At 35.8% G+C, this 17,916-nt stretch overlaps 1 protein-coding gene across 15 annotated transcripts in view; it reads right to left on the bottom strand.

The window, feature by feature from the left end:
- The window catches only part of PCDH15 (protocadherin related 15), a 768,547-nt gene that overhangs the window by 463,185 nt on the left and 287,446 nt on the right, over positions 1-17,916 (bottom strand). For all 15 annotated transcript variants that reach the window (XM_040624601.1, XM_040624600.1, XM_040624598.1 and 12 more), the window contains one exon: positions 4,463-4,582. In XM_040624601.1, coding sequence (XP_040480535.1) covers positions 4,463-4,582 — 120 coding nt within the window. The remainder of the gene's footprint in view (positions 1-4,462; positions 4,583-17,916) is intronic.

Raw genomic sequence — 17,916 nt, 5'->3', positions numbered from 1 at the left:
ACTCTCTAAGTCACAGAAGCTGCAAAAATCAGTGTGTGTTAAGACACTAAATTTGTGGTGGTTTGTTATATGGTAATAGATAACTAACACATCACACTAACCCCTGAAACTTGTCTCAAGGATCAGTGGTGGCATACAGTAATGGTAATCAATAACTGCTACAGTTGCTGAGTCTTCAAAATAATAATTTCAAGTGATAGTATATTTTACTTCTCTGATATTTTGGAATACAGAGACATGAGGATATACTCATATATGTTATTGGAAAATTACCCTCTTCTTTAAAATACAGAGATGAATAGACAACTTTTCAATAGTTTCTCCAATTCTCCTTTCCTTAGAGAGAAAACAGCCTGATATAGATTTGAAATGTCAGTGTTTCTGGATAGAAACTAGTACCAGTGGCTAACGAGCTGATAGCTCGTCACTGCAGATCCACAGCCATCGATGAAATGAATGATGTTCTTCTGTTGTTGTTAAAACTTCAAAACGATTATATCATTGTTGCTGCTGCCCAGAATGGTTCAGAAGGAAAAAGAAGTATGGCTACTAGTCTTCTAAAGATATACTGAAGAAAGGAACTGATTGGGAATTAACTGTTCTGCTTCTATATGGTTGATGATCTCTTACTCGACTTGGTCTTTCCACAAACAACATCTATAAACTCTGGACAAAATGAAAAAACAAAAAAAAAAAAAAAAAAAAGAATACCAGACATCCTTAGAGAGAGAACCAAAGCAGACATACTCTGGGAGATATCGCACACTTGAAAGAAGAGATGAAATGGGTGAGCTTGCTGTTTTACAGTACCTAGCACCTCGAGGGGCAGTCAAAATTCTGATAGAAAGTCGATCTGGCCTGGAGAGTCAGGGGATAGATTTTTGAGACAACCAATGCTGATGGAAGGTGAGAAGGGGCCTTAGAAAGGAGAAAGGAAGAGAGAGAACAAATGCCACATGTAAGCTGTGTCCGACTCCGTAAGTGACCTCTAGAGCACACCTGCATGAGGCAGATTAGAACAGGTGCACTAAGAAAGTATACGGAATTGAGATTTGAGCTGCACCCAAGAGTTTTTGTTTTTTGTTTTGTTTTTTTTTTTTTTTTTGTAATAATGATTTTTTATTATATTATGTTAGTCACCATACAGTACATCCCCGGTTTTCAATGTAAGGTGCACCCAAGAGTTTTTAACGTAAGTCAACAATGTTGTCTGGTACATTAAAAACAAACACATGGAAAAATCTTCTCAGAGGAATATAACAGAAATAAGAGTCTCTCCACAACATAACCTTCACAACATCCAGGAGGGAGTTCAAAACAACTGGACCCATGATGAACCAGGCAACGGGATTCCTTTTCAGGAGAGAAAATCAGGGAAGACCAATGTTAGGAAAAGCAGAGGAGGATTTTAGAGCAGCTATTTGAACTCTGTCTGTGCTCAGAGATGTAAATAATATGCTCACTGCAAGTGAGATCACAGGAAAACTCAGCAAAGATAGGCAAACTCTAAAAATGTGGAAAATTTAGACCTGAGGATTATACCAGCTGAAAAAAAAAAAAAAAAGAAAAAAGACCACTGGACACACTGGACAGGTTTATTTGGAAATCAGGACCCGAGCTGTCATATTTCTATTTCTTTAGAGAGAAGGGAAATCTAATCTGAATGTGAAATTTCATGATTTTAGATATTGGCTCAAAAATGATTTAAATTAATTTGTGGCCACAGGTGCCTGGGTGGCTCAGTTAGTTAAGTGTCTGACTGTTGATTTTGGCTCAGGTCATGATCTCGGAGTCCTGGGATTGATCCCCGAGTTGGGCTCTGTGCTCAGTGTGGAGTCTGTTTTGGATTCTCTCTCCCTCTCCCTCTACCCCTCCTGCTCGTGCTCTCTCTCTCTCAAGTAAATAAATAAAAATAAGTTCTTTAAATTAATTTGTGGCCAAACAAAATGTCTGTGAGTGAAATGAAACTTGAGGTAATTAATTTGTGATTTCTGTTAATGAATAATGTAGCATCAGTTGGAAAACAAACAAGAAATCCTGAGATTTTTAAGTGGACAGACCACTCTACAATTTTTCTATTCCATACACTGTGGGACTCATTTGAAAGAAACCATAATTGTGGCTACAAATGCCAGACGTGGCCACATTTTCAGGTTAAATATGTTTGTCATCCATACAGTTTTGTTTTGAAATTAAGAAATCAGTAGATGAATATTATGGCACTACTAACAGAAGCAGTTATGAGCAATTGAACAGTGGGAGGTACAAACCTCAGTAGGTAACTGAGGTTTACGTTAAATTTTCATGATGGGTAAAGATGCGTTCTCTCTGTAAGGATATGGCTGGGCTCATGCTTTCTCCCCCAATAAACCCCAAGTTAAGTGCTCTCATAGTGTCTTATTCTTTTGCCTCATTGAATTAAGCCCATGCCCAGAGAATGTCTTGATTTATTCCAGAGTAGTGCTGGCTTGCTAGAGTCCATTTTTCTTTTTCTGTAATTTGGACACTGCATATGGCCAATTGGCTCATCCAATCTATAGGCGGTAAAAGGTACATATTATGTTTCATGCCAAGTCTACAAGTCCCTGAAAGGGGGAAGCCTTCAGAACGCATTACTGCACAGGTGACAAGGAATTCCAGCCTCCCAGAACGTCTAAAAGATCATTCCTAAGTAATGCAGCTTTATCTCACACTACATCTAAACCTTGGAGAGGTTGATTTTTAGTGCAATGCAATAAATATTTCCCTAAAATACATGGCCCAGCTGTCCTATGCTTGCTGGAAGTTTCATTTTTACAGCTTAAAGAGTAAAAATTAGGAAATGACCTTCACAAAATGTAAACTAGAAACATGGTGCACACGTACAATTAATTCTTTTAAAAACATAAGTAGTAAGGAAGACAAACAGTCTAGAAATGAAATGTGCAGTCAGCTCTGTTTCTGCTTTTAAGGAAAAGTGTTTCTCTTGTCCTTTTGTCTTCTGCTCCTTCTTTGATTTTTTTCCACTTAATTTCTTGTGCAACCCTTCCTATTTATGGTCTTTTTCTGTCACATCCTCTTACTTCCCTGTCTTTTTTTTTTTTTTTTTTTCCACTGCATCTACCTACAAGCACATGGAGACAGACATCTTAGGGGAAAAGACACATAAAACAAACCAAAATATCTGCTATGCCCAGGAGCTTTTCTTTTTCTTTCTCATTTTTGTTCTCTGAATGTTTTGAAACTTTTACCATAAATACTGAGCTGTGTTATTAGAACACAGGGGAGAAAGAGTGCAGCCTGTCTGCTCTGGAAAGAGTCCTGAGTCTGAGGCTCAGAGGCCCCATGCACACTGGCCAGCCACCCCTGTGAGCCCGTTTCTCTTCCACCCACGAACTGATCCATCCGAAGAAGATGAGAATGTCCACGATTCACTTAGTTCTCACACCGCATGTGAGAGGTAGGTCCTATTGGCCATTCTTAGTCTCTGCAAACTCAGTGCTTTTGTTTCTTCGCTTAAAGTTTATATAACAAATACATAATTTAAATGTAAACACACAATATTAGCTTTACCACTTTCTATTTTCCTTATATTAAACATACAGAACAAGCATTCATTTAGAAAATTCATTTAAGAAGTGATTTTAAAATGATGCTTTGGGGAACCCATGGCACCCTGAGGAGCTTTCTGGGGGAAAGAGGAAGAGAAGGGTGGCATGCAGGGCTTCTCACTCAGGATACAACAAAACCATTTTGATCTTATCAGTGTGATAGGGAATGTAACATACTGGAAGTAATAATTTCACGGCCTAAAAAACAGTGTAGATATCTTATGGTCTAATTAGAAATAAATAAGCTAAAACAAAAAAATGGGGTGCTTGAGTGGCTCAGTTGGTGAAGTGTCCGCTTTCAGCTCAGGTCATAATCTTGGGGTCCTGGGCTCAAGTCCCACACTGGGCTCCCTGCTCAGCGGAGAGTCTACTTCTCCCTCTCCTTCTGCTCATGCTCGCTCCCCCCCCCTTCAAATAAATAAATAAAATCTTTAAAAAAAAAAGAAGTCTACATCTAAAGGCTTTACTCTCTTCTCTGCCTTAGGCTTCACTGGTAGACGATGGCAGTGTGGTATTACTTGGCATGATACATAAAACATATGCATCCCATTGGTCACACCATCTCTGCTGATTTACTTAGAATGCTGAAGGGTCCACAAGCACAGTGGGAATGTGGTGAAAATGGCATATTGTACCTATAAATAATTTCAAATTTTTACCTACAAAACCCAGCAAAAGGTTTTTAAAAGTGCTTTTTAAAAGTATAACAACTAGTTAAAAGACTATAATTTTGAGATAATTTTTAACAGCATAATGACTACTAACGTAGTTTGAGGAGCTAAGTAATAAGATAATATAGTAAGGATCAGCTGGAGTAGGCACTATTTTTATTCCTCATAGTGATGTCACATTGCAAGTAGGTACTGACATACCGGATCATCTGGATTATATTGGACAACATATTCTATCTGTCCATTTGGTCCATCATCTATGTCTGTAGCTCCATTGTCTCCTGAAAATCCTGTAAATATCGTGGTGCCAACTGGAGTGAGCTGAAAATAAAATAAAATAAAAACTGTCAATCCTCATTCCATCAACAGCATAACAGAAGTTTTCTAGCACAAGCCCAGCCTTTTGTTACACAAAGGAGAGCAGGCAGCTGCCCACGGCCACAGACCTGACACGTTTCTAAAGAACACTTGCAAAGCTTCCATAGGAGTTCTTGTAAAAGCTGAAATTTCCAACATCACGGTCCTTGCTTTGGGTAAAAAATAGAAGGCCCTAATTCAGTGTGAAGCACATTTGGACCAATTTATGACCATTAGCATGTTAGCCCCTGTGGAGAGAATGCATCTGTTGTCCCTCCTTAAAAAAAAAAAAAAAAAAAAAAAAACCTTGATGCATTAAGTTATCGACAAGCTAGAATTTAAATTTTATGGGGAAGTTAGCATCTTTATTTTAAAATCAAAAACCATGTCGGAGAGATCAATGACGTGATGTGCCAGTGGAAGTCTGAGGAAGGGGACAGCAGTGCTCTGCGTATCAGGGGAGGGAGAGAGCTCGGAGTTTCTGCACTCTCAGAAAGCCATTGAGTGGAGGTTGTTGGCAAGATGGCCAGATCTTTTCCCTTGGGATTCAAACAACAACAAAGCTTAATATGGCATACAAGACCATGATTTGGCATTTGGCCTGCGTATCTAGCTTCATTCACTGTTGCTCTCCACCAGAGAATCACTGTTATTTTCTCTGACCTGCAGGTCATTCTGTGCACCGTGTCTTCCTACATCCAGAGCCTCTAGTCCTCAAGCTTTAGCTGGAATCCTCCTTATTAGTTACATTTCCACTTAATTAGTATCACCTTCTCCTAAATCATCCCCAACAAAGCATTCTCTATCCACATCAGAATAAGGGATCCTTTTGTTGTGCTTGCATTTTGTACCTTTCTTCCTTAATCACTGCATTGAAATCATGAATAAATAAGTTTTGTCAGGGGCGCCTGGGTGGCACAGCGGTTAAGCGTCTGCCTTCGGCTCAGGGCGTGATCCTGGCGTTATCCCGGCGTTATGGGATCGAGCCCCACATCAGGCTCCTCCGCTATGAGCCTGCTTTTTCCTCTCCCACTCCCCCTGCTTGTGTTCCCTCTCTCGTTGGCTGTCTCTATCTCTGTCAAATAAATAAATAAAATCTTTAAAAAAAAAAAAAGTTTTGTCAATAAACATAATCTCTCTGCCTCTATGGAGCAGCGGCTTTTCATTTTTTTTTCCTTATTTTTAGAGATATGTTTTGTTAGTTTTTAAATGGGATTCTTTCATGGAGAAATAGTTTCAGAGATTGAAAAAGAAAAGAAGTTGTCTTATTTATTCCTGTTTTCAGTGGGTACAAATTCAAGTCTCTACAAGGATCCACCACATAATGAGTAAATGAGTGAAGTGAGCCCGATGTGCTCGGGGGCAAACTAGGAAGCACATATATTCTATAAAGCAAATTCTTGCTATCATGGAATATAGTCTTCTAATATTCTAATTTTACAAGAAATGCCTTAGTTCTAAAGTTGGCCAAAGATTTTAGAGAATTAAACTGAATTAAATGGGCCAAACAAAATACATGCATGAGGTACAGCAACCACAGTACTTCGCAACTCCTGATCTAGGAAAAAAAGGTACAATTATGATGAAAGAAACAAGCCATCGATACAAAGTAGCGGGTATTTACAAAGTCAGCCTTCCTGGCAGGCAGGTCCAAAGGGCAAACTTTGACTTCCAGCAGGTCAAAGAGAACACAAAGAGAGAGGAGATGGTCTGAATAGCACATATGAGAACACCACGACACCATGGATGGGGACCCTGGGTGAAAACGTGAGGTCACTGAAAGACTGCTAAGACTTCTAAGCTGACCATTTTGTACTTTTTAAAATATAATCCCAGTTCCAAAAGATACTGTGCTTTCTTACCGAAAAAAATCATCTATTTTTATGCAGCTTGCTTTGATTTTTAAATTATGAAATTTTATTTTATTTTTTTAATATTGTTTTTAATTTTTAATTTTTATTTTTTATTTTTTTGATGTAAAGTGCGATGATTCATTAGTTGCGTATAACACCCAGTGCACCATGCAATACGTGCCCTCCTTACTACCCATGAAATTTTAAAATTGAATGATGATTTATTTCCAGATAACTAATAAAACAAAGTATTTTTTGTGGTAAGAATGCCAAAGCTGGATTTCCTTGTATTCCTATCTCCTTTCATCAGCACTCTTAGAAAAGGGGTCATCATAGTCAAGTCAAACTCTAAGCTTATTTAAAAATTAGGAAATACTGTTTAAAAAAGAAGTAGCAATGGAAAAAAGGATCTGCTTCAAAATATACACACTGGATTTCCTAAGCACATGATTATCACCTATCCATCACCTAACATATGATTTCAAATTACCCTCTTTCTTCCATGTGAAAATAAAATTGTTGATAACCTTAAAATAAAGCAAAACCAAAAACCCTACAAAGTACTTCTTTTTTAAAGTAGGCTCCACAGCCAGTGTGGAGCCCGGGACCTGAGCTGAGACCAAGAGTCGGACACTTAACCGACTGAGCCACCCCACGAAGTATTTTTTTAAAGACTTTTGTTACCAAAACAAAACAAACAAACAAACAAACCAAAAAAAAACCCAAAACAGTGCTGTGGGTTGATTTAAAAAGTCAAAAAGTATCAAAACAAAAAATGAAACAGAAAAACTTAAACAGTAGGTGTGGAAAGATTTTGAAAACAACGTGTCCGTGTCTTTCCATCTACTCACGGAGGCAGCATATCTTACCGGACTAGACTCATTGTGGGGAGGGATCCTGAAGTCCTGAAGTCAAGGGCAGAACACAGGTATTAAGGGGAAAGAAGAGGTCAGAAGAGCTGGGAGCACATGCCAGGGTCTGGAGATGCTCAGACAGTGAGTGAGCTGGATGCCAGGGGGGAAGGGCTTTAGAGTAAAGAGCAGAAACTGCTGAAAAGGATCACAGTGCTCCCTATTTCCTCAATTCTGCCAGCCCCTTTAATGTGCACCTAAAAGGACAAGACGGTATAACAAAGACTTTTTAATATCAACTCACTATTACTAAAACCAATTATTTTCTTTCTTAGCAAGTTTTGTTTTGTTTTGCTTTTTAATTGAAGGCAACATTTCAACACAATCAGTAGTGCATCACCTGTACATTACGAAACATTGGGGCTTAAATTGTGATGACATATCAGAGTTGTTTAGAAGTAAAACGAACAAGAGAAAACCCTACGATTCTCTCACTTTTTCATGTAACCATTTGTATAACATTCAACTGCAGTATTACTACACAGTGACATTATTTTTCTGTTGGAAATTTTAAATTATGTAGACAAGTTGTCAGTTTTCTACATGCTGCTTTAATAATATAAATTCAATTTGACTAGATGTAAAGTTTGAAGTATTATTTATATATGTAGGCAAAAAAAAAAAAAACAAAAAACAATCTTGCCTTTGAGTCTCAAAATCCAAGATGCAAATGAAACCTCCCTGATGATTTGGGTAAGTAATAAAATGGCAGTTGTTATAAGAAAAGAATTATTTTTAGTCAAGGAGAAAATAAAGCATAATTGTCTCTAAATCTCACAGTTTTTTAAGTTTCCCAGTCTTACTCGAGATTAAGTTTCTAAAAATAAATATTTATGACAGTATTTGGTTGGAATAGATTATTTGAAGGATTTTACTTCTCACTATATGATATTTGCAAATCCAAAGACCCTAACCACAAAAAAGCTCTATGGTTTTCTCCAGTTGGCCAGATGTTTTTGAAACTCATAAAAGGTGACATAAAAGTGCTATGGTGCCTCAATATAGTATTGTCAATTAATATTTTTCCTCTTCATCATCGACATCTTTCTTTTACATTTAAAAGTCACATTAATAAAGATGTATAATTTTTAGTACCTAGTCATTTAAAACAAACCCTACATTATATTTTTGGTTGCTTTCATAAAAATGCACTTAGTGACAAAGCCCAACATAGACTGTTGTTCGGTTACACATAAAAGGACTTACTGTGCATTTGTTCATGGCTGTAATTAGAGGTTACTCCAAAAAGTATTTCAATTTCAATCACTCTCATTTTAGGATTTAAACTTATTTTTTGGGTGCCACACATAATAATTGCCCCCAATAGAATTTACATGCCCACATATATTTTTATTATTCCTTGAAATTACGAGTAGAAATATGATTCTACAGTCAATTCTATTAGTTTATATCCTTGAATGAAAAATAAAAGAGAAATAATTGCCTCGTCGTAGACAAAGAGAATCCATCTTATCATTTCTATAATGATATCATAATAAAAGTCATAAATGATCTCTAAATAGGATTTTAAGCTCTTTATGAAGAGGAGAATTTAGGTCCTTGAAAATTAAATGGAAAGCGTTATTATAACAGCAGTAGATTTCAGCATTGTATTTCATTTGGGTGCTGTGTCTCTTTACAATTTCACTAACAATTAGATTAAAGATTTTCCCTCCAACTTTGAAGATGTGGTATTTAGTTGTTGACAGCAAAGGACTCAGGAAATATGCCTCATTATTAGTTCAGCATCTGTATAAACGAGTGAGCTCTGCTCTCTTCCATAGTTGTATGTTTAGACCAGACATCTTAGTACACATTGCTCCTACTTGTTTCCACTACCAGAACGAGGAAACATCCCCACGCAGACGTACACCGGTGAAATGCTGCACTAACCTGGGTCAGCGATTGGGATGCACACATTTATCTGTAATCTATCAGACACAGGCTAGGGTTAGGGATGTAAAGCTAATACAAGAGAAATAGCTAAGAAAAAAGAAGATAAAGCATTTTATCTTTATATGGAAGTTCTGGAGAGACTAAAAAGGTCCCAATGAAATGACCTATAACTAGATGCAAACAAGCAAAAGGGAGTTGGAACACGCAAAATGGTGTTAAAAAATAGATTTCATTCATTTTCATTATACATACACCCAACGGAAGTATGCACATATGTATGTACACAAGCATGTGTGTGTGCGCGCGCACACTGCGTAAATATAAATACATACATGTCACCATGACTTATTCTCAGTACTGGAGGCGGGGCACAGTGGTGCTTTGTGAATTTCTGAATACGATGTAGAGGTGAGAGTCAGGCTGTTTATTTTAAAGCTGTGTTGCTCTATACATTATTATTCACAGTTTCCAGGGCACATCTGCCATGCAGATGGCCATGTTCTGTGTTCTTTAATATTTCAGCAAGCCTTAGAAATATAAATTTGGTTTTCTGAAGGGTGTTCTAATGCACAGGATGATTATCAGGGTGGGCAGCTGCCTGAGGGTGCCACTTACTTATTTAGTTCATGTCTCTTTCCACAAGGATTTTATACAGCTATTGGGAAATACAGAAAATGCATAGATACATGCAAATGGAAAAGTTAAAGAAAATCAAAGCAAGAAAATTCAGTATTTCAAGAAGATGCAGAAGACAAATTAGAATGTGAATGTAAAAAATGAACAGTTCTCAGTGAACTATGTATCCTGTGATCCATGGTCACTGAAGCTAACTGAAAAATTATGAACAATGCTCCAAAAGGAGAAGACGCCCTCACTTACAAGCTTCCTTGCAATATTTCCCCACAGAAGCTTTGTATCCATGGCTTCATATAAATACAATTGCTTCTCATTATCCATGGTAATTATGTTCTATAATGTCACCATGAACACTGACTTAATAAATACTGAACCATGGCTTCCAGAGGAATTTGGGGTTACCCACCGCTAGGCGGAACACAAGCTTAGGTTCCCCCCAGCCTCGTCACAACATTTTCATCAACCAATCAATATATAACCTTGTTTTATGTATGCTTCTGTTTAAAGACACCTTATTTATATGTGTTTTTGATTCACTACCATTTAGCTTACAGCCAACAGCACCATAACTCACGCTTGAATGAAACTTACCTAAAACATATCTTCTCTCCGTAAGGGACATATGCTTAGGAAGGCTAAACAGCCCTGCAGCGCTACACTTGGGGGACATTTTAAACAGCAAAATCACCGGCACAAAGTACAAAGATGTAAACAAAGTGGGGCTGATTAGACTGCAGAAAAAGGGACATTTGTTTACAGTAGGAGACGTGAAACAAGATGGCAGAGTATCATTGAGTTTGGCCTGAGTTAGAACTGTGTATGGGGGTGACTCAGATTTTTCATCCCTCTGCACATGTCTGTGAATGACCATGGAAGTTTGGCAAGTATTGAATTTGGGCTTATAAATAAATTTGAGCAAGTAGGCAAATTCACAATTACAGAATCAGTGAATCATGAAGATGGGCTGTATGTGACAACACTAGTAATTCATTAGGAGCGTGGCTCAAAGACTCAATCGACCAGAAACGGAGACAGGATCGAGTCTCATCTCTGGCTCCACTTAGCTCAATGATCCCTGCTCCTCTGAAATTGTTTCCTGCCTGTGAATGTAAAAATTGGATTAAAGCACTTATGAGAAACATTTTAGATCTATATTTTGATTGTTTATTAAAGAACTAAATAAGTGGAAATATAAGCTTTATCAAAAAATTGGCTTTATCATAACATAAAGATGTCAATTCTTTATAATTTTATCAAAAGATGTGGAGATTTATAAGCTGATTCTAAAATTTACATGAGACTTCATGGGGTCAAGAATTGAAAGGCAGTCTTAAAGAAGAACTAAGTTGGAAGACTTACACTTTCCAGTTCCCTGACTTCAATATAAATCTACAGAAATTGAGACATTGCAGTATTGGCTTGAGAATAAACAAATATACCAGTGGGATGGCTACTGAGTCCAAAAACAATTCCCATAGATAGTTACCTCATTTATAGAAAAAGACAACACAACAGTGTATGTGAATTCAACAATCTTTTCAATAAATGGTGCTGTGTTAATCAAAAGTCCACATGAAAAAAAAATGTTACCAATTCCTACTTCATAACCTACATAAAACTAAATTCCAGGTGGCCTTGTGCACTGTTGGTGGGAAGGTCAATTGGTGCAGCCACTGTGCAAAACAGTATGGAGGTTCCACAAAATATTAGAGATAGAATTACCATATGATTCAGTAATTCCACTTTGGTGTATTTATCCAAAGGGAATGAAAGCACTAAATCGAAAACATAAATGCTCTTCCATGTTCATTGCAGCCTTATTTACAACAGCCAAGACATGTGAAAACCTAAGTGTCAATATATTAATGGATAAATGGATAAAGAAAATATGGTATGTATGTATATATATATATATATATACACATACAATGGAGTAATATATATATTTCATTATATATAATATGTGTGTGCATATATATCTCTGTGTGTGTGTGTGTGTATATATATATATAGAGAGAGAGAGAGCGAGAGAGCGCGCACACTCGCATCACTCAGCCGCAGAAAAGAAGGAAATCCTGCCATTTGCTACAACATGGATGGACCTTGAAGGAATTACATTAAATGAAATAAGCCAAAGACAAATACCATGTAATCTTACTTATATTTGGAATCTAAAACAAATAAATAAACAAAAATCTTCAAAAAAAAAAAAAAACCCAACAAATTCATAGGTACAGAGAAGAGATTGGTGGCTAGGCAGGAATGGGGTGTGTGTGTTTTCACACCCTCTGGCTGAAGGTGGTCAAAAGGTACAAAAGATACAAACCTCCAGTTATAAGATAAATAAGTCCTGGGAATGTTGGGGCGTCTGGGTGGCTCAGCTGTTAAGCGTCTGCCTTTGGCTCAGGTCATGATCCCAGAGTCCTGGGATCGAGCCCCACATCGGGCACCCCGTTCGGCAGGAAGCCTGCTTCTCCCTCTCCCACTCCCCCTGCTGTGTTCCCTCTCTCACTGTCTCTCTCTGTTAAATAAATAAATAAAATCTTAAAAAAAAAAAAAAGTCCTGGGAATGTAAAGTATAGCATAGTGACTATAGTTAATAATACAATATTATTATATGTTTGAAAGTTGCTGAGATAGTAGATTTTAAAAGTTCTCATCACACACAAAAAAGCTTAGTATGTGTGTTGATTGAATGTCCACTAGACTTACTGTGGTGATCATTTTAAATATACACATATACTGAATCATTGCATTGTATACCTGAAACTAGTATAATATCATATGTCAACTGTATCTCGATAAAAATGTAAATCATGAATCACTAAATTCTACACCTCAAGCCAATTTTACCATATATGTTAACTAACTCGAATTTAAATAAAAATCGAAATAAAAAATGTAAAATATAAGATAAACCTAAGAAAACAAGATCATATCTTCAAGATATAACAATCAGTAAAGACTTATTAGATAAGACATACAGAGCAAAAACCATGAAAACATTGAAAAATTGGACTACACTAAAAATAAAAACTCTTATCCATTATCACTAACAAGGAAGTAAAGCTATAAACAACAAGACTGGTGGAGACACGTTCAATATGTATATTCGACAAGGAAATTATGTTCAGAATATATAGAGAACCTCTACAACATAACAAGAAAATGACAGACTCTTGAATAGGAAATTCACAAAAAAGAGCCTAAGCTAGTGGCCAATAAACACATAAAGAGTGCTGACTTTCACTCGGTATCAGGACGTCCTAATTAAAATGCCAATGGCACATTACTGGATGCCCACCAAACTGGCTAAAATTAATAATAGAGAAAATACCAGGTTTTGCCCAGGGGGTGGAGCACTGCAGGCTGATTTTGCAGAGGTGAGGCTCAGTCTCAGGTTCTAACTCACCAGGTCTGTACCCCTCCCGGGTAGCACTCTGGAAGGGCTGCTGATTTGTCTGCAACACGGGATGTACAATCTTTGGATGCTCTGATCCTACTTCATGATCCTTTATTTTTTTTTTAAGATTTAATTTATTTATTTGACAGAGAGAGAGAACACAAGCGGGGGTAGCAGCAAGCAGAGGGAGAATCAGACTTCCCGATGAGCAAGGAGACTGATGCTGGACTCGATCCCAGGACCCTGAGTTCATGATCTGAGCTGAAGGCAGACGTTTAACAGACTGAGCCACCCAGGCGCCCCCCAGCTTCTTGATCCTTTGAAGATCACCTGTAGTGTTTCCATAGTCATCTGTGCAGAGTGTTAGAAATTCCCGTTCTTGAATTTATAGAGTCCTTGAAAGCAGTCCTATTTTAAAATGACTAGTTAGTATCTTCTTGTCCCTACACGTATTGTCACGGTCTTCTCAATTACGCTGGATGGTGTGAAGATTCTCTTCCATCATAGGAACCTTTCCAAATTAGAAGCCATTCATTCTTTGGCTACTATTCAGCCTTTAACTTCCTCCTTAGATAAAGTAATTGTATGATCTTTCTTACAAGTCATCTCTGCCTTGGAAATACGCTTTAGGGATAGTGATACATTCGAAAATGAAGACAGTCTCCACAAATGAAGTAGAGTGATGGATTTGCACACAGGTTCACGTTGTTGGAGACTTCAGTTTTTTCTCACAATGATTAAATTACATGATCTCTGAGTCTATGGTCATTTATTGAGAGCTTATTATAATCATTTTTTCTGTGTCCATTATGACGGTTTTATACCAACTCATTAATAGAATATTTGTTTTATTCAACCATTTATCCAAATCAAATGTCTACATGAAGTTTATCTAGTTTATCTTAAAACTTTCTAGAATTGCAAATAACACACATTCCTGAATTCAAATTTAGTGGATGTTATCTTTCAGGGATTTATACAAATCAGAGAAAAAAAAAGAAAAACATACATATATTCTTCATATTCTATCTAATATAATAGCTTTTGCACCTGTGTGTAAAATCTCGATTCCTTATTTTAATTATGAAAGCTAGAAAGTCACTTCTGAAGAAATTATTGAAGGTAAATTCTGGTAGATAAGTATCTTCAAAATAAGAGGATTATTATTATTAGAGTGATAAGTAGTTTACTCATCTTTACTAAAATCTAAAGAAAAACTATGCTTAAATTGAATATATATGTGTGCATATATACACAAATACGAGAGAATGTGTATATATATGTGTATATATATTTATATATAAGAGCTTACTAAATTTGAAATTTGTTGAATACTTGAATCTTTTAAAACAACTGAAAAATTGATTCCCATTTACATGTTTAATGTAGAAAATATATTTTTATGTGCTTCTTTCCTGTCTGTTAATCTCCACCTCCTTTTTCCTCTCTTACCAGTCTCCTGCTTCCCAGAGAGAATGTGCCTAGTACCCTCAAGGAGGAAAACAAGGATATGTGAAAGGAACTGGGGCTTCTTTCTTTGGAAGCTTTTCTGTGCTATAGATTACCTGCTTGTGCTGTCTCTCAAAGAAATTCTATGAAAGAGTATGGCTCTGAAGATCCAGTGATTTTTATTCCTTGAAGATATTTATCAAGTTTCTAATACCATGGACATTTCATATATGTGATGCACACACACACACATACATATATTTTATATTTTCTAATATATATATAAATATATATTTAACTTAAAAATTACCTTATTGTTTTAGCAATTGTAAAGAAAACACATATAAAATGTGTTAAAAATTCTTAACTGTAGATGAACTCTGTTATGCTTCATCATGGATGCCGTCTGTGCTCTTAGATCTACTGAAATGACTGATAAGAACAGATGTCTGAAAATGCATGTATTCATGAAAGGAGATGATTCATAAAAGGAGATTTCCATGATGAAATATGGAAGAATAGCACAAAAAGAAGAATTTGATCAGGAAAGTGAACACTCAAACTGAATAGATTCTGAGATCATGTTATTTCACCATTGTGAGGAAAAGCTGATTTTGTCAGTGCTGTTCCGCGAATTACCGCCAGTTCACAAACTTGCATTTTGCATTTAATTTGTGAAGACACTTTGATTTTCAAATATGTAACTATGTCTAAAGCATAGTTCCAAAGCAAAGTTGACTCACAAGAAAAGAGGGCCATAACCTGTACTAAGTACTTCAAATGTATTACCTCTTTTAATCCTTTAATGCAAATTTGAAACATTATTTTTGTTGTTATACTTATTTTATAGTTGAGGAATCATGTCATAATTCTACTGCAACCCAGATCGTCTGACTTCAAAGTGTAAATTCCCAGGCACTGGGAAATATATTATTTCAGAAATTTCATAATCTGCTATTAATAAGCGTTTGAGAAAAAGGGAAATGAAAGAGGAAATAAATATAATGTGGCATATACCAGAACTCAAGATACACAGATAATCTGAAATGATGCAATTTGGATGAGGTATTCCATCAAAGATAAATTATGTTTCACTGTAAGGAAAAATAGTTTTGAGATATTTACAGAAAGACAAAGAAATTAAACTAAGCTAGTGTCTGCATTTTAGAAAAGTGATATTAAATTACTATTGCCATTGACAATAGGTAGATTCTCAGCAAGCAAATTATTTCATAAATTCCCAAATTTGCCTTTTTAGTATGCTAACCTCTTCATTCATGATCAAAACTTCATTGCTAGTTTATTGCTTCATGCCTGAAAAAGCACTTAATAAATGCTCAAGGGGCAAAGAGAAGAAGAAAGAAAATATATCCAACCACGGTGATTTGCATTTTCACCCAAGGTTTTTCAACAAATCAATGCTTCACAAATCACTAGTAAAAATGTTGGGTACCATTGAAGAGGCTACCATTACCAGTAATGGGACACATTGATATTGTGTGTCTTTCTTATTGTGTGCTATGAAAAACACATATTACTGTTGTGGTATTCCTGAACAAAATTTATAATCATGAAGAAATATCAGGTAAATGCAAATTGGGAAATATGCTATAAACTGCCCCACTCCGGAAAATTATTAAGGTCATTAAAGGAAAGGGAATACTAAGGACCTAAGATTGAGACTACAAAGACATAGCAACTAAATGCAATGTTTGATCCTAGATAGAGTCTTTGACCCATAATGACTTTATTGGGAAAATTAAATGTGGGTCTATAGATCTATATATGATATACAATATATATTATGCATATGATTATATGGTATATATACACACATATATATCTCTATCTATCTACTAGAAAGAAAGATTATTTGATCAGTACTCCTCACAACTGTCAAGGTGATCAAAAACAATAAAAGAAAAAAAATTGCCACAGTCTAGAGAGGACTAAAGAGATACAATACCTAAAAAGTAATATGGTATCCTAGATTGGGTCCTGGAACAAAAATAAGGACATTATGTAAAAACTAAGGAAATCCAAATAAAATATGGATTTGAGTTAATAATAACATTTCACTGTTGGTTCATCAGTTGTTTAAAAATGTACAGTACTAATAAAATCTGTTAACAAGAAGGGAAATTGGATGTGGGTTATATGGTATCCTATTACTTCTACTAAAATAGTTATTTAGGTCTGAAGAGTTCTGATATTTTTTAAGTAAATAATAGAAAATACGATGATAAAATGGGCCATTTCCATAATCACTTTCATTATAACAAAATCCAAGACCTGAGCAGATCATTTATTATGAGAAAATATTATTAAAATAATAGAGCTTTGTTCATTTATGTTACATTAGTTTTTAAAGATTTATTCATGTATTTCAGAGAGAAAGGCGGAGCATGGAGGGGAGGGGCAGAGGGAGAGGGAGAGAGAGAATCTCTAGCAGGCTCCACGCCCAGTGCGAGCCAGATGTGGGGCTTGATCTTCTGACCCCAAGATCATGACCTGAGACAAAATTGAGAGTCAGATGCTTAACCGACTGAGCCATCCATGCACCCCAATTACATTAAATTTAATATATAGTATAAATTTGAACTAATTCTCAGCCAAAACATTAAGTAAGATAGACTAGAGAGGGAAAAAGAAATAAAAGAGAGTGAGAGATTCTCATACTTTCTATGGTTTAATGTGGCTGACGTCACCTTCTAGTTTCTAGTTCCTGCTGATTGGTATGATCATTAAAATGTTTTCAATCATTAACTTAAATCTTAACTACATAAAACACTTTAGAATCCAATTTAAAAAATTAATGAGCACATTAGGCTAACAGGTATTGTTGAAATGTAAGGAGAAATAAGTATAATGGCATTTAATGTAAAATAAAATAAACAATATTTTCTTAATTATTAATGTTATAATATTAATAAATAATATTTTAATAAAATAAAATAAAATCCTAATTAAACCAGCATATGATACCAGCTAATATAAAATACCCTCTATGGTATATTACCTATCATACATGTAGTTGGGCAAGATGGTCTTGATATGCTTGTCATCATGTTACTTTTTATAATTCTTCCTGAACTCATAGGCATTCTACAGAAAAAGTACTATATATATATATATATATATATATATATA

Source organism: Ursus maritimus, unplaced genomic scaffold, assembly GCF_017311325.1.
Source record: "Ursus maritimus isolate PB19 unplaced genomic scaffold, ASM1731132v1 scaffold_7, whole genome shotgun sequence".
Taxonomy (NCBI): Eukaryota; Metazoa; Chordata; class Mammalia; order Carnivora; family Ursidae; genus Ursus; species Ursus maritimus.
The sequence above is the reverse complement of the archived record's forward strand: the minus strand, read 5'-3'. Positions and strand labels throughout refer to the sequence as shown.